At 52.4% G+C, this 23,953-nt stretch overlaps 2 protein-coding genes across 8 annotated transcripts in view; one reads left to right on the top strand and one right to left on the bottom strand.

Moving 5' to 3' along the window:
* Positions 1-23,953, bottom strand: part of LOC132248522 (endogenous retroviral envelope protein HEMO-like) — a 167,176-nt gene that overhangs the window by 20,745 nt on the left and 122,478 nt on the right. The window contains exons 1-3 of one of the 5 annotated variants that reach the window (XR_009459737.1): positions 4,942-5,052; positions 4,152-4,329; positions 883-1,876 (exon numbers count right to left, since the gene is read on the bottom strand). The exons of 1 other annotated variant lie outside the window; for it this stretch is intronic. The gene's annotated coding sequence lies outside the window, so the exon portion shown is untranslated. 3 more of the 5 variants (XR_009459740.1, XR_009459738.1, XM_059721604.1) reach the window with 3 other exon arrangements.
* The window catches only part of LOC132248521 (coiled-coil domain-containing protein 86-like), a 29,921-nt gene continuing 6,410 nt past the window's right edge, over positions 443-23,953 (top strand). For 2 of the 3 annotated variants that reach the window (XM_059721599.1, XM_059721596.1), the window contains exons 1-7: positions 5,606-8,142; positions 8,746-8,811; positions 13,184-13,361; positions 13,573-13,688; positions 15,686-15,766; positions 19,349-19,530; positions 21,007-21,707. In XM_059721599.1, the coding sequence (XP_059577582.1) occupies positions 8,786-8,811; positions 13,184-13,361; positions 13,573-13,688; positions 15,686-15,766; positions 19,349-19,530; positions 21,007-21,707 (1,284 nt within the window). In that variant the 5' untranslated portion in view covers positions 5,606-8,142; positions 8,746-8,785. Of the gene's footprint in view, positions 1,777-5,605; positions 8,143-8,745; positions 8,812-13,183; positions 13,362-13,572; positions 13,689-15,685; positions 15,767-19,348; positions 19,531-21,006; positions 21,708-23,953 lie in introns of those variants that run through there. The other variant, XM_059721597.1, reaches the window with a different exon arrangement.

Below are 23,953 nucleotides of genomic sequence, written 5' to 3'. Positions count from 1 at the left end.
TTGGCAGCACAGGACATCTCTGTCTAAACTACCAGTCCCTTCCATTTTACATCACCTGGCCACTGCCAGTGCCAGGACAGCAGGAAAGTCTTCATTAGTGACAGTCACCACTGACTTCAGCAGCACGGGACATCTCTGCCCAAACCACCAGTCCCTTCAGCTGTACCTCACCTGGGGTGGAAGCAAGAGCCCCCTGTGCCCCCACCAGCGCTTGTGCCCCGGCTCCAGCCAGTTTCCCCAACCCACCCCGCAGCCCCCGCCCCCGCCCAGCCGGGCAGCGCCCCTCACTCCCAGCCCGCAGCCCCGCCCCGCCCCGCACGGACCTGCTCTCTGCTCCCTGCCCCGCCCCCTCCCATCGACGTCACACGCATGACGTCACCGGTTGGCGCCGCTGCTGCCGCCCCGCCCCCGCGTTAACCCCTTGGTGGCAGCAGCCTCTGGCAAGACTGGGGTGGGGGGGTCCTTCCGGCCCCTGCCTCAGTTTCCCCGCGCGCTCCCGCCAGCCCCGCCCCGCCCCGGCCCTGCCTCAGTTTCCCCCGCCAGCCTCCAGCTCGGCCGCAGTTTCCCTTGTGCCTGGAGACGCGCCGCCTGCCCGCGCCCCGGTGCGGAGGGCCGTGCCGCCCGGGGCTGGGGGACGCGCCGGGGTCGGGGCGAGGGGGCCCCGGTGCTGCCGGCTCTCGGGGGCTCAGTGTCCCGCAGCGCCGGGCTCCGGGGAGGGTTTCGGGGTCCCCCCACCCCAGCTCTGGCGGTGTACTGGGGTCCCCGGTGCTGCCAGCTCTGGGCGGTATCGGCCCCCCTGCACACGGCACCGTGGGGGTCTCGGGGTCCCTAATACTGCCAGTCCTGACTCTCATACTGTTCCACCTAGGAAAGAAAACGTGCCACATTTTGATTTTGTTTTATTTTAACTGTTTTTTTTAATGCCATGCCATCCAAAGTACAGGTAGCACGTCTCCCCATCTGGTGGAGGGACTGGAAGTGGAGATAGAAGCAATGGAAAATGCTCCTGCCCCCATGCTGGTGGGGAGGGATATTACAGAGCTGGAGCATAAGCGAGCAGCGTGGGGAAACTTCCTAGATCCCCTCCGCATTGATGTAGTGACTCGCTGGCAGAGCAAGAAGGTGAGGAGGGGAGGTAGAGAAACCGCCCAGAGCCAAGTAACCCAGTTGGCTGTGGAGGCAAGAGGGGGATAAGGAAGAGACCCCCCGACTGCAGCAACCAGCTGGCTGCTGAGGGAACCAATGACCCTGGGGTCAAGCTAAGTGACAGCCCCAGGGAGGAGCCCAGTCAGTCAGTGGCAGAGGAAGCCGAGGCTCTCAGGGAGGAATTAGAGAACATCCCAGTGAAGGAAGGGTCACCCCTTAGGGAAGCACTTGAACTCCCTGCTGATTGCCTAGCTGGGCAGGAGTTCAAACCCCAGCTTGGAGGAACTCTGACGGGTGGCCCAGGCGCAGAAACAGGTCACCCCAGATAAGAGGGAACAGGTGATCTGGGATAAGTGGGAACCAACGATGCGGCTAGGACCAGCCCTGACTGCATCATGAAGGACTTCCATGAACTGGGAGACAGCCTCAAGAAGACTGGAGCACAGGTTGTATTTTCTTCCATCTTTCCGGTCGGCAGCAGCTGGAGACGCCAGGGTGCCTGCATCAAAGAAGTTAACCGGCGGCTCCAGAGTCGGTGTCTTCAGGAGAGCTTCGGATTCTACAGCCATGACCAGCACTTGCAGGGAGGAGGCTTCCTGGGAGATGATGATCTTCATCTCTCCCCCAGAGGTAAGTATCTGTTGGCCCGCAGCTTGGCTGATCTCCTCCCAAGAGCTTTAAACTAGGCTCGATGGGGGTTGGGCAACCAGTAGTCAAAGAGAGCCCAGGGCTGGTAAATGACAAACAAGATGCCAGATCACACCAGGTAAGTATTAAGGGGTTGGTAAGCCATAAACAAGGCACCAGACCACACCAGGTAAGTAATAAAGGGAATATATGCCATCAAGGCACAGGGACACCAAGAGCCCCCTTTGGGGGATTAAAATGTCTTTATAGAAATGCCAGGAGTATGGGGAACAAGCAGGAGGAGCTCGCACTCTTGCTTGCTAGCACCCAGTACGACCTAGTCGGACTAACCGAGACATGGTGGGATTCTACACACGACTGGGCGGTAGGCATTGAGGGGTATAGGTTGTATAGGCGAGTGGCCATCCTCTGGACACTCTCCAGATTCCCTGCGTCCCTCCTGAAGTGCAGCGCCCAAAACTGGACACAGTGCTCCAACTGTGGCCTGACCAGTGCTGCATAGACGGGGAGCATCACCTCCTCTGATCTATTAATCATGCACCTGCTAATGCACAACAAGGTGCGATTGGCCTTGTTGATGGCCTCGTTACACTGCCGGCTCATGTTCATCTTGGAGTCAATTATGAGTCCAAGATCCCTCTCTGCCTCCGAGCTGCTGAGAAGGATACTCCCCAACCTATAGGTGTGCTGGGGGTTCCTCCTTCCCAGGTGGAGTACCTTAAATTTATCTTTATTAAATTGCATCCTATTTCTCTCTGCCCATTGATCCAACCTGTCCAGGTCAGCCTGAATCTGCTATCTGTGTTGGTCTAAAGACATGGGCAGACAAGGCTCTATGGGTCAATGTGATATTTTTTATTAGGCCAGCTAACCCTGCCCCTGCCCTACTGACTCCCTCCCTCGATCTGCTCCCCCACACTCCTTCCCCCCACACCTACCAGCCAGACGCTGCTGTCCAAGCTGCCGGGCTGCAGAGCAGCAATCAGATCTCTATGACCCGCTTTGGCAGCTCAATAATCAGTCTTTGGTTTCAGCCCAAAAATATCTTTCAGTGCTGCCCTAATAAAAAGCATTCCCCTAAATCCACTGCCAATCATTAACACCAGGCTCCCACCCAGACCAGTACACACCCACCTGCACCAGTAAATCCCTCGGTTCATAAAACCAGTTGCACTTGAACCATCATTTCTTAGCCCTTCTGCGGGATGGAAAAGAGCCCGCACCAATTAAACATACATTGAGTACGTGGTGACAATGGTTATGAGTAGGTACTTTCAGGGATCATTTCTGTAGTTGATGCCTAGAGAGGGGTATGTAACAGTGATTTATTAGTGGTGTAGCCTACACCCTTCGCTACTGGGTGTATTTAGATGAGGGTCCCTCATTATCTGGCCATGTCCTCAGCAAATCTCGGCTACTGAATCCCTCCCGTCAGGAAACCTCTTTGGTGAACGGAGGCTTGCCCTGACTAAGGGGAGCAGCACAGGCGTCTGCAGTGCGTGCCACGGTACACTGTTCTCACGCTGCTCGCCGTGGTTTCAAGTCATCACTGCTCAAATCCTGCACAGCTTCTGGTTGAGTTTTACCAAGCCAGGCATGCAAACACCTCCCATCTTGGGAAAAGAAAAGAAAAGAGAAACACTTGGCTGCCAGGGATAAACCGAGCAACTCCTCAGCTGAAGGATCTCTCACAAAAAGGATCTGGAGGGACACTCTGCATTTCAGTATCGATCCAGGAAGAGGCAATTGCCATTTACATCAGCCTAACCTATCCACAAAGGACAAACCGGAGTACAGCGCAGGTTCATCCTACAAAACTGATCCACGTTTTATCTGCAGATCCAGAGTCTTTACCTGCACCCGTCAGCCTGGCATATGAATGGCACGCATCCTCGCAGCCCACCCCCAGGCTCCCCGTACATGATTGCAGGTCTCCTTGACTCCATCTATCTCGACACATTTATTCTGGGAGGAACCTGACAGGCTTCAGTGTCCAGAAGTAGGCGGGGGAGAAAACCCTGGGTTTAGAAAAATCCACTTGAGGAAGAGAAGGGCAGGGACATTTGGACATGCATGGAAAGGGGCTGAGGAAAAAGGAGGTGCTGTCCTGCAAACAACTCAGGAACTATGAGATGTCAGATGAACAGTGAATAAGGGCGAATTACAGGCGTCGTTCCTCCGATGCACATCTAGGAAAGCAGGCAGGGACCTGCTCTCCAGCCCAGCCCAGGGGCACTGGATGCAACGACTCTGCAGTGCAGCTGGATTTTATGGTGCGATCGTGTGGTGGCTATAAAGTCCAGGCAGGCAGGCCTACGAGAAGGGGCCTTAGCACCTGACCCCCCACAGTCTCTTACCTTCATGTGGCTGAGGAGGGGCTGGAGGAGCCCCCAGAGCACAGGACGCTCTGTCTCCATCCTTGCCTCCATCTGCCAGCTCTGTCACACCAGGGGATGCAGGAACTGCTGCAATCTCACATCCAAGCCCGAGAAGAGTCACCCGCAGCTCCCACCCCTCATGAAAATCTCAGCGACTCTAAAAGAATAAAATGAAATACAAATAAAAAGGCAACGTATGGGCAGCCAAGACAGTAACTGTGTTCCTGAGCTCTGCATGCACCTGTGCCAAAGAAAACTCATCTCAGTGGTACTAGTCAGTCCTGCTCCTCCCAGCAGCTCCCCAACCCCCCCCAAACGCCCTGAGATTTAAACCAGAGCTGCTCCTGCCCCGCGCCCCCTCCCCACCCGCCACCAAAATCTCCCGCGGGGCAGAACGGATCGTGCCCACGGGCAGGACCTGACCTGCTATTTCAGTTGACACCAACACAGTAAAACAGGAGGTAGAAAGAGAAGCAAAGCCCTGAACGCACCAGACCAGCGGGGGAAGCCAAGCACGTGTGGGTGGGATGCCACAGCCCGAGGGTGCAGCGGGACCAGAGGTGCTGCCCGCACTGCCCCGGCCCAGCCCCGGGGATGCGCAGGACACGCGGGGACCTGCCTGGTGCGGGCAGCGCAGCTCCGCCACGGCCGCCTGCCCGCGCCCACCTCGTCCTGCCCGGCCCGGCCCGGCCCGGCTCGGGGGCACTGGGACTGGGACCCGGGCGGCGCATGGGTGGAGGGGGAGAGAGATAGATACAGATCTCGGTACCTTGTATACAGAGGCACCTATGTCTACTCCAATATAACAACACGGGGTCCGTGCCTGTCTGTCCCCACGTCCTGGAGCCGCGGGACAGGGGGACCGGGGCGTTTGCAGCCGGCCGGGCCGGGCCGGGCACTGCGGGAGGCGGCGGTCGCAGCCCCGCTTGGCCCGGCCCGGCCCGGCCCGTGCGCTCCCCCCGCGGGGCCGGGCTCCCTCCCCTCTGCTGCCCGCCGGCTGCGGGGCTCGGAGCGGGGCAGCGCCGGGGCCGGGGCCGGGGCCGGGGCCGGGCAGGAGGCGGCCGGAGCAGAGGGGGAGCCCGGCCGCAGCCGCCCCGCCGCCCCCGGCCCTGCGCCGCCCGCGACCTGCCGGGCTCTTCCCGGCACCCCGGGGGCTCCGGGCCTCCGCCGGCCGCGCTGCCCAGGCTGCCCCGGGGGGTGGCGGGGGCCGCCCGCGCCGGACAAGGACCCCGGCCTGCGTGTGTGCGCGTGTGTGCATGCATATTCCCGCACGCGGGCACGAGGGTGTGCGTCTCTCCATTCTGTATGTGCATGTCAGTGTACATGTGTCTGTGCGTGCATGCATGTGCGTGTGTCTGCGTGCATGTGCGTGCATGTCTGTGCATATGTGCATGTGTGTTGATGTGTGTGCGTGTGCATGCATGTGCATTTGTGTGTGCATGTCTGCGTGCATTCATACATGCATGTGCCTGTGTGCATGAGTCTGTGTGAGTGTGCATGTCTGCATGTGCCTGCCTGCGTGTGCATGTATGCTGTGTGTGCATGCGTGCATGTCTGCATGCATACATGCATGTGTGTGTGCATGCGCTCCTCTGCATGTGCGTGTGCCTGTATGCACGTGTGTCTATGTTCATGGCAGAAGAGTATATTTGTGTCTGTGTCCATGTGCAGAGAGTGAGTGCCTACAGTGCGCTCCTGTCTGAATGTGTGTATGAGTGCATGCATCTGTGTTCATGGCATGGAGAGCGTGTTAATGTGTCCTCATGCAGAGTGAGTAGAGAGCACACCTGTCTCTGCGTGCGTGCGTGCATGTGTATGCGTCTGTGTTCATGGCAGGGAGAATATGTGTGTGTCTACGTGCCCATGTGCAGAGAGATGGTGCGTCATGAAGGACACGTGCTCACGGCGGTGACGGGAGTACGACGGTGGCGGCGGGAGAGTGGCGGTGCTAAGCGGGAGCTCCCGCAGGCGGCACTGGTGCTGTCAGCGGTCGGAGGGTGGGGGGTGGTGGCGAGCACTGACCAGGGGGCAGCAACCACCCAGAGACCTTGCCAGCAATGTTGGCCGTGCGTTTTTGTAGGGAGTGCAGTGCCACGCTCAGGGGGGGCATGTGTACATGCGTGCATCCCTACACATTGCCCCTGTGGTAAGTAGAGTCACACAAGGAACAATGGTCACAAACTGACAGAGAGCAGATTTAGGCTAGGTATCAGGGAAAACTCCTTCAGAGTAAGGGTGGCCAAAATTTGGAGTGGGCTCCCAAGGCAGGCGGTGCTCTCTCCCACCTCGGGGGTCTTTAAGAGAGGGCTGGATAGGCACCTGGCTGGGGGCATCTGGCCCAGCGCTCCTTCCTGCCCAAGCAGGGGGTCGGACTCGATGATCTGTTGAGGTCCCTTCCCACCCTAGCATCTGTGAATCTGTGAATCCGTGCTTAAAGTATACCATTTTGTCAACCTTCAGACCTAGGAGACTTCACATTTTGTCATGAGAGCACGCTACCAACATCCAAGGTGGTTAGCGCATGGGCACTGCTTTATAGTTATTTTTTTTAATGTTTGCATGAACTGATCTCCCCAAGCTCACAACATGACTTTTTCGTCTTCTACTTCACCTCCCTTTCCCAAACAAGGCCACGGAGCCACTATAACAAATGTATCTTGTGTTTCACTCTTAGTGACAAAAGGGATTTATCTAATCTTCTTATGCCACTGCTTCTGTCCCTGAAGTAGCACACCAAGAGAGCATCGAATCACCAACTATGGGACTGGAAGAGACATCGGGGCTGTCTAGTCACCGCCTGCTCAAGGCAGGAGCACGCCCTACAAACCCGTCCAGCCAAGCATCAACCCTGCTCGTACGCATTGGCAAGCATGGAGATTGCACAACTCTCCAGGTAGCCCATTTTCGTGTTCCAAAAAACCTAAAAAAAATCACCCTCATATAGAGCGAAAGGTCTTGAATCGAACCAAAATATCCCCTGCTGCAATTCTTGATTTACTCTGCGTCTGTTGCTGTGGCTGAAGAAAACAGGACACGTCTCCATCCTCTCCATGGCCACCTCTCAGGGATTTGAAGACATCGAGCTCTCGAGGACTAATCTCACAACAGAGTCGTTCAACCAAGATACGTCCATCTTCCAGTCCGTTCATCTCAAGCGAAAGAGATAGCGCCATTATCGTTAAGGAAGCAGGCAGGAAAGGTAAAATGAGGATGGCAGAGAAGGAGCATTACCTCAAGGCGCAGTAAGCACATGATATCCATGAAAGAGCCTCTTCAGCCACAGCTCTGGTGAAAGGGCTGTTTGTCCAAAGGCAGAAGAGGGAGATCCAGGGCACAGATCTGGTTAAACATTTCGCCCTCCAGAAAGGGAAAGGGCTTGAAGGGAATCTGAGGGAAGTTGCCCATGAAAGCGGTGCAATGCTGAGAGACTGGGAGGATCCACACCGTCAAAGGGCCGACAGCAGGCGGCAAGTAATACAGTGTATTTCCCCCAGCTCAGAGCTGGGAGCCAGCGGGAGCCCCCCGGCCTACAGAAATAGAGGTTACGTCACCGCAGGGAACACGTGTGAGATAGACCTGGGCCGTATGTTCTTGTGCACACACAATAAATGGTGTTCATTAGGAGCTGTTGTTGGAGTCCCTTTCCTCATCCGCTGTCACAGTGCCCTGGAAGGAAACCCTTGCAGGGTCCAGGCCTGGTTGGAGTCCCTCCTTGTGAGTACCATCAGGTCGTGTGCAAGCCAAGCCCTGTCTCACACCCGGTGGCTGATGCAGCGGTGCGGCCGGACACGGCCGAGACGTGCAGGTGGGCAGACCCGGAGAACGTGACACGCATCACAATGGCCCCTTCTAGAACCGGCTCGTCGCCGTGCGGCTCTTGGAGACGAACACAGCAGGTCAACTGCTCCCGACCCGACACTGGTTGTTGTCAGGTCACACCCGTGTCCTTGCGATCACCCTGACCGCAAGGGTAAGTGTGGGCAAATGAGGGGGGTGTTTGCACCCACACTGGGGGAGTCCTAGGGTGGGTGACTTGTGGCTGGGGGTATTGTCACTTTTATGCTTTCATTTCTTTCCTAAACATGACTTCAGTCCGCTCCAGTAGCAAGCCAAGCACTGAAGACTAGGTGTGCTTGCCTGCCATGGGGGGAGGCGGGGGGAGTGCTTGGAGCGATGATGTTTGCCGGGGCAGGCATGGTGAGGGGTGCAGCGGAGGGGGCAGTGAGGATGCGGATGGTTGCTTTAGGGTTTCCATATTTCCAGGTCCAAAATGCAGGACACCTGTCACATGGCGGAGGGGGGATGGGGGGATATGACAGCGTGGGGGCAGGGACATGCCAGTGCCCTGTCACTGCCCATGCTGTTGCCCCTCAGTGCCAAGCCACAGCCCCCGCCAGCCCTGCTGCTGCCCCTCACTCCCAACCCACTGACCCCAGCCCTGCCAGTGCCCCTCACCCCCAAACTGCAGTACCCTGCCCCCCGGGCCATGATGCTGCCCCTCACTCCAGACATCAAGTAACTGGGAATTACTGGTTGTGGTTTCAACTTGCTCTTCCTTTTTTCTTTCATACAGCTACAGAAAACTGGATAGCTTCTTATCCCAGGATACAACCATGGGATCCTTTGGAGACACAGGAAGGTAAATCAAATAGAGATGTCAATTCTCACTGTTATACGCTCTTTTTGCCTCGCCTAATTTGAGAGATTCAGGTGTTACTTGAAGAATGCAGTGCTCAGCAGATCTTCACAATGCGTGGTAAGGAAATGAGTAGTGCGTGTGATCAAACACTCCTGTCGCTGTCGACAGCAGCACGTGATGTTAAATGTGATTAATGCCATCTCCGTGTAACGACTCTGGTTTCATGGCGAGGGGAAGGGCAGGGAGCTGCACTGGAAAGAAGATGGCCCAGCCAGGTGTCTGTGCATAGCGGTGGAGTGAGCTCTGGAGCAGGGCCAGAAAAGATCCCCTGAGGCCCGCAGACGACAATGAAGCCTTACTTCATTTTCATTTCCCCTCTTTATTCTAGGGAAGGAGAAGATGCTATTGAGGCTAACTTTGCCTTGGTTGAACACTGAGGAAAAGGGCTGAGGGCTCAACCCAACAAGAACAGTTTTTCTGTTGGCTTTTTTGGTACTTGAACTGACCCCTAAATTCTGCTTCCAGTTTCATTGGTTGCCGTCCATTGACTCTGGGGGATTTACATAAGCAAAACCTGATTATTAAAGTGTTTTGTGTTGGATGATAGCCTTGAAGGGTCTTCTTTGGGGTCTTCTTCTCCTTTAATGCCTTAGTAGTCCCATCGATGCACTGTTTCTTTTACAAGTTTCCTACTTTAATCTAATTTAAAAATGTATTTCTATGTGTTTAATTGGGTGTCCAGCATGGAATAAACTCCCCGCAGTGGTGGTTCATAGCTTCATAGATGTAGGGTGGGAAGCGACCCGAGCAGATCATCGAGTCGGACCCCCTGCCCTGGGCAGGAATGAATACTGGGCTCATATGAGTCCTGGTACATTGAAGCTCATGTGACCCAGCTGGGTAGTTATCCAGGCTCCTTGGAAAGACCCCCAAGGTAGGAGCCAGCACCACTTCCCTTGGCAGCTGGTTCCAGATCCTGGTCGCCCTGACTGTGACCCTGAGGGGTGCAGTCACCTGCCTTGGAAATCTTCAGGAGGAGACGGGAATGTCACCGCGCCGCGGTCACTTGACCCCCTGTGTCTTGTCCTGCCTGGTGCAGGGGTGGACCCGAGGATCGACAAGGTCCTTCCAGGCCTGACAGTGCATGAATCGACGAACAGTTTGCTCCCCACGTAACATCCTGCTCTCCCCTTCTCACGCTGGACTTCAGGCTCTGTGGGCTTCTTTTGGATTTCAATTTCCATTTTCTAAACGAGTTGATGCAAACAGTCTCCTAAAACTTGCTATTTAATATCATAACACTTTTCTTTCATGCCTTCCTGCTTCCTTTTTTTGTTAAGAGGTCTGGCTCTGTGGCAGTGTGCTCATGGTCCGTGTCTCCATTATGGCATGCTTTTGAAATTAAAGTAAGGATATACATTTATTTAATTTTAACTTTAGGATCTTCCCCATTTTTCTTTACACAATTCCTCTTTCTAAAACACAAGACCACGGCACTAAGTTGAAATATTCTTCTTTATGAATCCTGTGGTATTAATACCATTGGACTAACTCTGGGTGTCTGTCTTTCTACTGCCTGCTGGAGCGCGGTGATGTCCAGGCTCTGGCAGACTTGGTTCATATAGTTTGCTCCAACGTGCTGCATTTCCAGCGTGTCAGAGCAGGCTCCCTGCCCGCGTATAGGAGCTCATAGTGACTCACTGAAATAATAGAAAAGTTTTTGCATTTTGCTTTTAGTAATGCATGCTTTCAGCAATATTGTGCTCACCTTCTGTATCCATTTCTTCAGCTTTCATTTTAAGGGTTTTTGTCTTAAGAATGATACATTTCATCTATCAGTTATCAAAATTAGACTATATGCCATTAAGAGGAAAACAGTATTCATTCATGAGATGCTGCAGGAGATTTTCAATCGAAGACAGAAACATACTGTGTCCTAGGCAGGCATTTCTAATTCGTCATCCTCTCAGTGTTGCCTAGGCGCAAAGCTGTACTTTATAAATCCTGGGGGAATCTCACTTCTTCCAGCAGTTTGGATGAGAGGTTTTTTCATGGACTCCTCCCCTCCAGGTTGCTGTGGCACAGGCTGTTTCCCTCCCGTCCATGTTACCCCCTTATGGTAATTCAGACCATTGCTCACATGAGAAAAGATGATCAGGACAGCGGTTACTAGAACTTCATTTCCCTGCAATGCAAGAAGTGTTTTGTCTTGCCTACAATGTAAATGCAAAACACGGAAATCTTCACCACTGTTTAGTCTTCCTGAAACTTAATTCAACATATCTCAGCTCAGAGGACACAGAGTAAAGTACATGAAATGAAGTTAAGTTAATAATCCTCGCATTTTCTTTTTAACTTCTCCCTCTCCCATTGACATGGATCTTCTGCCACCTTGGCTGCAATGCTTGTGGTTCCCCTGTCACTTGTTGTGCACATAATTCAGCACTAGTCCTTCACTCCTGGAGAGACTGTCCTGTCATTTCAGACCTGTCCCCTGGATAACGTCTTTCCATCGTTCCCCCTCATTCTTCTCCCTCAGGCCCTAGCTATCAGGTGTGCTACGTGTCTGTGTATCTGCCGGGGGTGGCCGAAGGTCAGTGGTATGTCCAGTCTGTATTTTGGGAAGCACTTTGCAATCTTTCAGGATGAATGACGATGCATGGATATAAAAGCAGGGCACAGTCATTAGGCGTGTGTCTCCACATGCAGGGGCATGCGGTTGCCACAGCAAAAATAGAGGTGACATAAATTTCCTTTATGCTGCGGTGCAAGCCCTTGCACATGGGATTGGTGCAGGGCAAGCTGTCTTGGGTGGGGGTGGGAGGCTGGAGCCAGCAGCTGTGCTGGCCCCAGCAACTTGACTTGGGGCCTCCCAGGGCAGCAGTGGCAGCAATCCTGCTGCTTGGAGCCTGCCCAGGTGCCAGAGCATAGCTCTGTCCAGCCAGGCTATGTTTCTGGCAGCACACGTAGGTGCCATGTGCACTGTGCCACCTTTGATTTCTTTTGTTTTTTGACACCAGGAGCTCCCAGTGTCAAATTTGGGCACCACACTATAAATCTGCAGCATGGCAAAGGAGTGCATATGTGCCACGTGTGGTCTATGGGGCCTGAAACGTGTTTGAAGTACCACAAACTGCATGTGCACACTCATCGGGACACGATTGATGTGTGCAAAGAAGTGGCACAATGCATGTTGATTTATTTTTCTGTTTTTGTCTCTCTGATTTATTTTTGTTTTCTTTTGAAAGGTATAGATGTGCTTAGCACCCAGAGAGTGGTGGTAGCTGGGTCGTTCTTGGCCCGGATGGAGGTGGGCAGTGGGGTCTCATGGGGTTTGGTCCTTGAACAGGTGTCATTTAATATTTTCATCAGCGATTTGGAGGAGGGTATGGAAAGCACCCTCTGCAAGTTCGCAGATGATACTAAGTTATGGGGAAAAATTAATACACTGGAGGGCAGGTAGCAGATACAGGCTGACCTGGACAGGTTGGATCAATGGACGGAACAAAATAGGATTGAGTTCAACAAAGATAAATGCAGGGTACTGCACCGAGGCAGGGGGAATCCCCAGCACACCGCCAGGTTGGGGCATGACCTCCTCAGTGGCTCAGAGGCTGAGAGGGATCTTGGAGTCACAGTTGACTCCAAGATGAACATGAGCTGGCAGTGTAATGAGGCCATCAACAAAGCCAATTGCACCTTGTCATGTATTAGCAGATGCATGAGCAACAGATCGAGGGAGGTGATGCTCCCGCTCGATGCAGCACTGGTCAGGCTGCAGCTGGAGTACCGTGTCCAGTTTTGGGTGCCCACTTCAGCAGGGACACGGAGAACTTGGAGAGGGTCCAGAGGAGGGCCAGTCGCATAATTAGTGGTCTCTGTGAAAGACCCTGTGAGGGGATGTTGAGAGATCTGGATTTCTTCGGTCTTTACAAGAGACGGCTGAGGGGCAACCTCGAAGCCGCCTATAACTTCATCAGAGAGGATGGCAGGGAATTGGTGATGCGCTGTTTACCAGAGCACCCCAGAGAGTAACTCAGAATAATGGGTGCAAACTAGCGGAGAGTAGATTCAGGTTTGACATTAGGAAGGCATTTTTTACAGTAAGGGTGGCCAGAATCTGGAACTGGCTTCCAAGAGAGGTGGTGCTTTCACCCAACTTGGAGGTCTTCAAGAGGAGGCTAGATAGGCACCTGGCTGGGGTCCTCTGACCTCGGCCCTCTTTCCTGCCGAGGCAGGAGGTCGGACACGATGATCCTTCGTGGCCCCTTCCGACTCGACAGTCTATGAATCTTAACACCTAATCATCTTGGCTCCTCACACTACTGAAAGTAATAACTTCCAATTAACCAGGTTTTGAACTCCTCAACAGGGCAGAGCAGGAGGAGGGCTATGGGTGCAGCTGCATCCCTCTGCCTTCTTTCCTCCAGCGCCTCCGCACCCGAGAGCCGAGGCCCCGAGCAGGCAGCCAGGAAGGGCAGGAGCAGCTATTTGACAGCGGAGACTGGAGGACCTTGCAGGCTCAATGGAGGCAGCAGCTGCAGCTGCAGGTAAGTCTGTGGAGGAAGGGGACAGGGCCGTGGGTTGGGGGCAGATGGAGGCCCCAGTAGGGCTCTGGGGATGGAGGACAGCAGCCACTCCAAAATTCACCATAGCCCCCCAACCCCCCACCCAGCACCACTGCCACCCTCCCCGAGTTTCAGAGCGGGGAGACTGCTTGTTTCATGACTGATGTCATGATTTTCTTCTTTTGTTTCACAGGTCATGCAGAAAAATGTAGATGCTCTTCTGGAGGATTTTGGGAACATACATACATTTTTCGCAACATACAGGACCTTTGCCTCTCCTGGTGAGGTCCTAGAAATGCTCCTCAGCAGGTAAGAGCCAAGAGCTGTGGAGGAAGCTGTGATGGCCTTTAGAGGTGGGACGTTGCAAGAAATGATCTCAAATAGTTTTGAAGATGGCATACTTAAGAAGTTAATGCTATGCATGTATTTCTAACGAGCTTGAAAAAGTCAGTGTTTCAGTTGAAACAGGGTTGAAAATGCCTCCTCAGAGCTGAGTACTTCCTCAAACAAGGAGACCAATAAGTAAATTGGACTGCTTGGTTCCTTAGTGGAAAGAGAGGACAGCTGGAGGCAAGCAGTCCTCCAAACAGCTCAACACACTGCTGGGAAAATCCAGAGTTAACAAATCCAGGCTGTCGCTGTCCCTGTGCGTAACTCTTTGCCGCATGAATCGGCCTGTGCTGGATCAGGACCTTTCTATCTCGTCCCCCGGCTCTCTGCAAGTCCGTTCATAGTGTCTGAGGAAGGCCAACAAAAGTCTGTAGCTCTCTGAAGAAGTTATTGTCTCAGTGCCACCCTGCCCTGCCTCCTGCCTGCCCCTAGCAGTGGTCTCCAGAACAGGTATAAAGCATACCATTAGGCACCATGTCTCAGCATTAAATTCTCCCACAAGCATATTTCAATGGAAAATGTGGGCAGCCTTTAATATGTATAGATTTGCAATGGCCAAGTTTTTCCCTACAACAGTCGGTAAAGAAGACTTCTATTTTTCCTAGCAGCAAATAATTAACATCTTTATTTTGCAACTAATTCTTCTAATGTAATGTAACACGAAAGGGTGGGCCAAATTGTACCATTTAGTTGCTGGAAATGCCCTGGTGTAGAAGGAAGCAGAAGAGGGAGGGGGACAGGGCTAAGACTTGACCTCCTTCCTGTCCTCTTTGTAGTGATATGCCGCTGAAAGGTGATATCCATCTGAGAGTGAACAGCGAGAGCAGTCTCAATACTCTCACGACTTCAGAAAATGCGACAGCCCCTCTCCGCGTATGGAGAACATGAGGGGCGGAGGGGAAATCTTATCACAGCAGCCCTTCCCCAAAGGGCAGTCTCAATCTGGTCCTCAGCAGGATGAGGGTGGGCTGACAGCCGGAGAAGAAATTATGTTAAACCAAAGTCTTGTAGAAAGAGACTCCTTGGGGCACAAGGGTGCTAACTACAGGGGCTGCCTGCCTCCTCGCTCCACTCTGTAGCACCTTCGTGCCCGGCCAGTCCCTCCATTGCCCAGTGCTGCCCCCGAACTGGGACTGATGCTCCCTTTCAGCCTGGGACTCTTCTGCCCTGGCACAAAGTGCTGTGGTCCTGGGTGCACGTGCAGATGCTGTGCCTGGGAGCAGTTGACTCTGGCGCCAAGTGCACCAGAGTTTATGGCTCGCCTTAATGTCACGTGTAGATGCACCCGATGTGTAACAGCCTCTCTTTGGTGCTGGACTAAGCCAGCAGCCCTGGGGTGGGAGCAGGTCTAGTTATCACCGATCTATATGCAGTCTTCTCCTTTCTTCCAAGCCCTCCCACCTTTCCAACGACAAGGTCTGCTAATCTAGCTCTTCCATTTAACCAGATCCCCGCTTTGCTGTCCAGCCTCACTATTAGAAAAAAAACATTTTATTTGAGTCTCAGTGAAAGCGTGATGTAGCCATGATAGTCCAGTAATTATGGGAAAGGCAGGGATTTCTGAAGAAACCTCTCACATCTTTTACTCTGCTCAGGGTCACAACGTGATCCTTGTCCCCCCAAACTGGCCAGATTTGGTTTCCTCTCTGACTTGGGGAGTGGTTTTCCTGCTGCTCTTTTGTGCTTTTGCAGACTAATCAGAATAGTGATAAGAACGTAAATGGATATGACAAGGACATTTTACTAAGGCGTAGTTACGTTCTTGTCCATCATGATCTCTGATCACACCTGCTGGTCCTATTACCCTGATAGGCTGTGCGGTCTAGTGGTGCTGAAGAGTCTAGTGGTGCTGCCCTTCCAAGTATGTTGAGCTTGTTTTTTAAATAACTCTCTAAAATATCCATTTTGATGTTTAGGCATGGAAAGCTGGAGACCTTGAGCTGCAGAGGAGATGAAAGTCCAGATTTCTCAGCGGACTCCAGGGCAGTCCTCAGGAAGTAAGTGTGCTGTACAGCAAAACCTCAGTCAGGATTCAAGGGATGTGGTAAAACTAATCATCTTTCATATATATATATATATATATATATATATATATATATATATATATATATATATACACACACACACACACACACATGCACACAGAGCCATCCTTATTGGTATCAGCAAAGAATTCACTGTATCATGCCTACATTAACTGACACAGACTGGGATGCTGCCCCAAAACTAAACAGAAACTGTCCTTTATTTTGGGGTCAATAATTTCTGGGGGACAAACAAAGCATGCTTGTTGCCCTTGCTTCTTTTCACCACATGTTATGCAAATATGCATGTTATTGTCTGTTGTGGATTTCATTTTCTATTCTGGAAATGCCGACATACTCTAGGGGGGATGTAGCCCTGATTGTGCTTGCATGTGATGCATGTGTGTATGTCTGTGAGCATGTGTTTGTGCATGCATGTGCCTGTGTGCACACGTGCATGTGTACATGCATGTGTGTGCACACATCTTTGGCATGCACAAGTGTGTGCTTGCATGTGTCTGTGCATGCACAAGTGTGCATGTATCTGCATGCATGTTTCTGCATGACTGTATCTCTGTGTGCTTGCATGTGATGCATGTATGTGTGTATGTCTGCGTGCATGTGTTTGTGTGCATGCAAGTGCCTGTCCCCCAAATCCTACATGCTGGAATTGCTTAAGCATTGGTTAATTGGTCATTTGATTAATCATTCATCCTTGTGGATTTTTAAATTGTGTTTACATTTGGATGCTCAAAATGGTGAAACTGAACCTTTCTTAAATGAAAAAAGAAGATGTCTTCTTCTGCCTCTAGTTCCATACGGACCATTACTTAGTTTTTAAGAGGCAGGAGTCTAATGAACCTTCCCTCAGCACATCTATACATTGTCATCTGCATGCTCTGAGGTTTGGTATGCACTGGCAGTATAAAGGACTTGAAGGATTATATTTGATCCCCCCCTTGTTGATCCCGCTGACTCCCTTCAGCTCTCGGCAGTGAGCGTATGGCTCTGAGTTTCTCTGTAAGAGTGCTAGCACAGCTTCCGGCAAGTAAATTAACACAGTTTCCCACATTAAGTAAATTGTCTTAACTCCCATGATCTTGCTTGTCAATGATTGGATTTAAGCAAGGGTTCAAGTAGCTTCAATTCTTTCATTTCTTTTGGGAAAAAACAAGTTCCACATCCTTTTGTGTCATGTGCCATCTCGTCAGTACCCCAGGACTAGTAAATCCAAGACGAGAGTCTAACTTCCAAGCCCTTACACAGGATCTTCCCTCCCAGAAACAACCTTTCTACAAAGTTTCATGAATAGGGTTTTTAGTTTTCCGAAGTTTAACATTGCTCATTCCTAAGACATTCTGGCAGGGGGGTGTTACAGAGAAAGCCACAGGTTTTCAAACCCCACTACAAAATGATTATTAATACTTACCATTACACGCTATAAAATATCTGACCTACCAGTCCCACCATCGGGAAATCCTCTTAACTGGGTGGCTGTGGGGTTGTGAAGTGCGAGTAGGGCATGTTCTGGGAAGCAGCAGCTGTTGAGTCTGGACCTGAGATGGTCGAAGCTCGATCTTATCTCTAAGTCTGATGTTAATAAAGTGCTGAATAACCTGCTTGTCTTTGGGTTTACTTGGGAAGAAATATAAATTAGTGGCTAAGGTAATGGCCTTGGAAACCAGGACTTCCTGAGGCTACTGCCCACTCTGGAACAGATGTGTTTTAATCCCCTATATACTTTGCTTAAGGCTTTATCAGAGCCTCTGGAAACTGCAGCGGGGAGCCGCAGCCAGTCCTGGTCCCAGTCCTGATCTGGATGCATGGGGAGGGGCAGTTTGGGTCAGGGCAACCCCAATCCAGATGTGTGGGGGAGGGGAAGGGAAGAGTGGCCCGGATGTGGGGGATGGGGGAACAGCTGGATCCTCCCCCTCTATGTGACACTGGGCAGGCTGCAGTTGGAGTACTGTGTCCAGTTCTGGGCGCTGCATTTCAGGCGGGATGTGGACAGCATGGAGAGGGTCCAGAGGAGGGCCACCCGCATGATCCGGGGACAGCAGGGCAGACCCTATGAGGAGAGGCTATGGGACCTGAACCTGTTCAACCTTTGCAAGAGAAGGCTGAGGGGGGACCTGGTGGCCATCTGTAAACTTACTACAGGAGACCAGCGGGGTTTGGGAGAGACCTTGTTCCCCTGAGGGTCTCCCTGAGTAACAAGGTATAACGGCCGTAAGTTGCTAGAGAGTAGGTTTAGACTAGACATCCGAAGGCACTGCTTCACAGTCAGAGCGGCTGGGATCTGGCACCAACTCCCAAGGGAAGTGGTGCTGGCTCCTACCCTGGGGGTCTTTAAGAGGAGGCTCGACGTTTACCTGGCTGGGGTCATTTGAGCCCAGTTTTCTCTCCTGCCCAGGGCAGGGGTCGGACTAGCAGATCTACAAGGTCCCTTCCCACCCTACATCTATGAATCTATGAATTGTAAAGTGGGTTTGCATTATGCAAATGTGACTGATGTGCTGTGCTCCAGGAATGTGTGTACAGAAGAAATCGAAGGAAACCTGTATTTACTCTCTCCTGATACAAGAATTTAGGGCCACCTCATTAAATGATGAGGCAGCAGGTTTGAAACAACCAAAAGGAAGCACTTTTTCACACCTCACTAATTTGTGAAACACATCACCCCCGGATGTTGTGGAGGCCAGTACTATAACCAGGTTCAGGAAAAGATTGCAACTACCCTTTCGAAAGTTGTCAATCTGGGGCTGTCAGTCATAGGGCTTAGGGATGTCCACGTGCGTGGTGACTTAGCAAACATCGAGACGGAGGATGCATCTCTCTATTCACTTTCTCCTACTTGTCCTCCAAAACATCTGCTCCTTACCACTTGTGGAGACAGTGTTGCGAGATAGCCGGGCCTCTGCTCTGAGCCAGATTGTGATTCTTACGGTCCTATGTATCATGTCTGTACAGGAGAATGGGCATTATTCCTGCCTGTCTGTGGGAGAGCAAGGGGAGAGACTGGCAGACTTCAAAAGCTGTGGTAGTGACTTAGCTGAAGTTTACCCACTCAAGTAGGCATTTCTTCTTTGTGTGACACTAGGAGAGAAGCACTGCAGAAAGTGGCCCAAATGTAGCAAGAAGAAAAGAAAGCAAGAAAAGTAGAAAGCGAGAAAGCCAGGCAATTTGTGTGTTGTGTAAAGGTTGTGTTTGGGGCAGGATGTTCGTGTTTTCCTGTGTCTCTTTTACTTTGTTTGCTGTAATACTAGATCAAATTGGAGGATGGTGATATCGCTAAAAATAGTTATAATTGTCCTATATTTTGCATCTTGAGGATACAATTCAGTGTTCATTCACTAGTTTGATGAGTAATTAAGAGTGGTAAAATGTGTGTCAGTGAGTTTAGACCAGGATTACGGAAAAAGGTGCCCAGATCAGAATTCCTTGCTTGCTCATAGCAGAAGGAATAGATTCATCTTTTTATACAAGTTTGAATGACAAATATCACTGTTACAAAGACTGATTATGACTGGATTTTGTCAATGTATTTCTTTTCAGTCCAATCATCTTCTTCTTGAAAACTTGGCTGCACTTCAGCCCTGAAGATTTCAAAGAGCCGCCGAAGTACCACACACTGCGGAAAGTAATAGCACACCTGAGCAAGAACGTCCCTGGCTGTGACATTGAAATGGAGGCCAAACACCTCCTCCACCAGTTTCAAAACGAAGCAGAAAATGAGAGTAAGTTATATTTTTTTTCAAGCTATCACTTCATCATCTCCGAAACTGCACTAAAGAATTGCATTTTGGGAGGTAAATGTTAGCAACAATTATATTGCCAGGGCCTAATCCTGATATCACTTACACGACAGGATCAGGCCCTGTAGACTTTAGGGTTTTTCTGGCTCTGTCCCTGGTGAATCTCTCCTGGGAGAGTGGGTAAAGAGTGGGTAGAAACACAAATCTGCAGTGGGGAATCACAGGCCTGGTCGTGCGGATTGGAAACTGGGAACTTGGCATTTCAGAGAATTTGCCAGCGCACAAGAGTCAGAGCAGCAGCCAAGAGGCAAATTGCCTTTGCATTTTCAGCACCTTGGAAGTATGGCCAAAGCTGCTCTCTACCTACTTCTCTTCTTGCAAAGAGAAAAATCTCATCAGATGTTACCGTGCTCTGACCAAAGGCAGCTTCAGGCAAAGCCTTTTTGTCGTGAAGCATGTCTTGCTAGTGACCACCATAGCACAGGAAGTGCGTGTGACTGTTGTTTCCTCTTTGAGTGATGGGTTTCTGACCTCCAAGGACAGAGAAATAACTTACATTCCAGGTCAAAGACCTGCTGAAACAATGGTGAGCTGTGGCAATATAAGAATGCTATATGTCCAGCGTCAAATTGACACACGGTCCTTAACCCAGTTAGAAACTTTCCTGTGGCAAATCACTTGCTGGGTATGCTTCTTGGACCTGGTGCAATGTGCTAATGTCTCGCTTTGGCACAGAAGTGAAAGGAAATGATATATGAAATAGAGGATACAAAAGCAAAGCAGTATTTTAACCCCGTAAACTTGACCTGGTGGATGTTCCAGAAAGAAGGTGTTATTTTAGAATTGGGTTCACTGCCAGATAAACTCAGGCATTTAAAGGTGGTTAAAAGATGCATTGCATCCCTCAAAAAGGCAGTTCCCCGGCCAACGTTTTCTTCAGCCCCAAAAACATTCATATCTCCAAGGTTGCTAATAGGTGTCTAATGAGGTTCTGTCCTGGATTTGGTTCCAGTGGGCCAAGAAAATGTTCAGGTCTATGTTTCGATCCAACTCTTGTTCAAAGCAAGCAGAAGTTTCCAGGGGTTTTGTTCTTGCATTTATTTCTTGTAGTAATATTTGAAAAAGGTTCTTAAACTTTGAGTGACAGACACCTCACTTGACTGAGAAGTGTCAATGAGTTAGACTATAGGGGAAATGCCAGTGGAAATTAAGAGGTTAACATCTTGTAGAACAAGATTTAGAGTTGATTTTACTGAGTTAAGATAAAGAGAGAGAGAGGGGAGATGCCAGTTGGGGAGGGAAGGAATCAGAAATGGAGGACAGAGAGCTGATTTTTGTGAACAATTGTTAAAAATTCTATTTATGTGGCTTCTTTTCATAAACTATCCATACATAACTAAGGCTGGTAGAGCCATTTTCACTCACCTCATTTAGCTCAAAATAAACTGGTGTATCTAGGCCAGCCTGAGGACCAGCCAGGAGACCAGCCAGGGGACCAGCCCAAGGGCCAGCCCAGGGAACTGCCTGAGGTCCAGCCCGGGAAGCAGCCCAAAGGCCAGCCCGGGGAGCAGCCGGAGGACCAACCTGGGGTTCATCCCAAGGACCAGCCGGGGGACCAGCCCGAGGGCCAGCCAGGGGCCCTGCCCAAGGACCAGCCCAGGGACCTGCCCGAGGTCCAGCCTGGGGAGCAGCCTGAGGGCCAGCCAGAGGACCAACCTGGGGACCAGCCCAAGGGCCAGCCCAAGGACCAGCCCGAGGCCCATCTGGGGGACCGACCTTGGGACCTGCCCGAAGTCCAACCCAAGGGCCAGCCTGGAGAGCAGCCCGAGGTCCAGCCCGGGGTGCAGCCCGAGGGCCAGCCCGGGGAGCAGCGGGAGGAACAACCTGGGGACCAGCCCAAGGGCCAGCTAGGGGACCTGCACGAGGTCCAGCCCAGGGACCTGCCCAAGGTTCAGCCCGGGGTGCAGACCGAGGGCCAGCCGGAGGACCAACCTGGGGACCAGCCTGAGGGCCAGCCCAGGGACCAGCCCGAGGACCATTTGGGGGACCGACCTTGGGACCTGCCCGAGAGCCAACCTGGGGACCTGCCCAGAGTCCAGCCCAAGGGCCAGCCCAGGGACCTGCCCGGGGACCAGCCCAGGAACCTGCCTCAGGAAAAGGTATGGTCTAGAACCTTTTGTTTAAAGTATTCAATTTGAAAAGGGGATGAGGAATTGCCAATATTTGTATTATAAATGAAAATTGAATTTCCACATGCATTGTTTACTCCTGTCCCCCAGAAAGCTGTTTATAGCTGTGACCAAACACAAGTGCACGGCTGCAAACAGCTTAAATGGCCCACTGGGTGAAAATCTGGCCCCTCATTGCATGTGGTGTCAGCTAAAGATGTTTCAAAACGTAGTGTCTTGTGTAACGTGTGTCTGCTGGGGCTCCCAACCTGTGGGTGTTTTCAGAATGGGAGGGGGGCAAGGGAGCAGAAGGAGTTGAGTCTTAGGGTTTTTCAGCCCCCGCTACAGAGTGGGGCCAGTGTATTACAGGCCCCCCAAAGTGGGGTGGCTCCAATTCACCCACTCCACCCCTCAACACCAGCTGCAGAGCCCCAAGAACGAGCTCCCTCCACTGCCTTTCCCCCCTCCCATTCTGAAACAGCCAACACTGGCACAGAGCTTGGCCCTTGTTGTGGAAACCTGCTTGCAGGCTCCCAGCGGGCAGCTAGATCCCCACCCCTCCAGACCAACAGTGAACTTCTGTTTGGTCTCAGGCAATGTAGGAACTCAGAACGCTTTGCAAAAATCCTTCTGAGTTAGAGCTGGGAGCTCCACTTCTCTCTGCACCCTTACGGCACGTCCACACATGTGTGCTTGCAGCAGCTCAAATAGGAGCGGCATGTATTTGAGCCGGGGATTTCTGGCTCACCAAATGCCTGGCCACACCCTTTGGTGTGGGGCAAGTTGTGCCATCTGGGGCAAAATAAGCCCACCCAGCTCCTTCCAGATCTGCAGCGAGGGGGAGATAGAGCCTGGGGCCAGCAGCTGCTTGCAGGAGTGAGGTGGGACAGGGGGTGGGGATAGGTGTGGGGGGATTGTGGGGGGGCTGTGGGTGGGCGGGGACTGTGGGAGGATGCTGCTCAGGTAGGGTGGGTCCTCTGCCCCCCAACAAGGCATAACTCCCTGACACAGCACATGGACTGCCGCCCCCAGGACCACAGCATTCCCCCCCTGCCAGGCCCACATGCCCCCTGCAGGGCCCACAGCTCCCCCACATAACCTACCCCCACAATACCTCAGCCCCCCGTGCACAGCCTGCAGCTCACTGGGAGCAGCAGTGAGCACTGGGGCATTTGGGGCCTCCTGGCACATCCCCCCATGTGGCACAGCAGTGCGGCTCGGCACTGGCCGCTGCTCTGCCACATCACCTGGGCCCACTCCCGGAGACCACCTGTCATGCTGGCCCAGGTCCTGCGTGCATGGGCACCACGTGCCATCGGGTGGGGCCTGTTTCATGCACGCAGGACCCATCCCGCCTCAACACACAGTCCCCGTGAGGGGCACGGGGCACCCGCAAGTGACAGCATGAGTGGCCCAGAGCTACCCAAAAGCTCATGGTGCTATACTAAACCAGGCCAGGCCTCGACTGAGTTGCACTGCCCCCCAGTGAGGAAGGGATTGGGGCGGGAGCTAGGGCTGAGGCTGGGACAAGCTGCCCAGCTGGGGCAGGGGGATGTGGGACTTGGGGAGGGGGTTGGGGGTGGCGCGGCTTGCTCTGGGTGGAAGGGGGCAAACAGCAGCAGGGCATAGCCCCCACTCCCGGCACTGCTGCACTTGCATCCTGTGCTCCCTCACTCCGGATGGGCAACCGGCGGGCGATGCCCTATTGCCACTTACCCAGCCGGGGCAGAGAGGCACGGGATGTGGGCACAGCAGTGCGGGGAGTGGGGTCTATGCCCTGCTACTGCTTGCCCCCTTCCACCTGGAGCAAGCTGTATTTGCATTGTGCCCCTCCCTGCCATCCGTCCTGGCTGGGCAAGAGGCAGCGAGGCATATCCCCCACTCCCCGCACTGTTGTGCCCGCATCCCAGGCTCCCCTGCCCTCCTGCCCCTGTCCCATGCCTCCCTCCCCAGCTGGGCAGAAGTCAGAGGAGTCTGTAAACACAAAGGAGTGCAGAAGATGGAAGCAAAGTTTCCAGGGTTTTGAATATTACTTTCCATATCACAACCTTGCCCAATAGGTAATGGCAGAGAAAGGTCAGTAGGCGCATCTGCCCTGCAGGAGCTCCTTCCTGAGCAAAGCACATAGTGCAGTCAGGAATGCTACCGTTTCTTTCAGCAGACAAGGTTCTTTGGGTAAAAGTGCTGTCTTTTATTAGACCAACTAAACACCCATTTCAAACGGCAAAAATCGATAT

This window comes from Alligator mississippiensis, chromosome 1, assembly GCF_030867095.1.
Source record: "Alligator mississippiensis isolate rAllMis1 chromosome 1, rAllMis1, whole genome shotgun sequence".
Classification (NCBI taxonomy): Eukaryota; Metazoa; Chordata; order Crocodylia; family Alligatoridae; genus Alligator; species Alligator mississippiensis.
The sequence above is the reverse complement of the archived record's forward strand: the minus strand, read 5'-3'. Positions and strand labels throughout refer to the sequence as shown.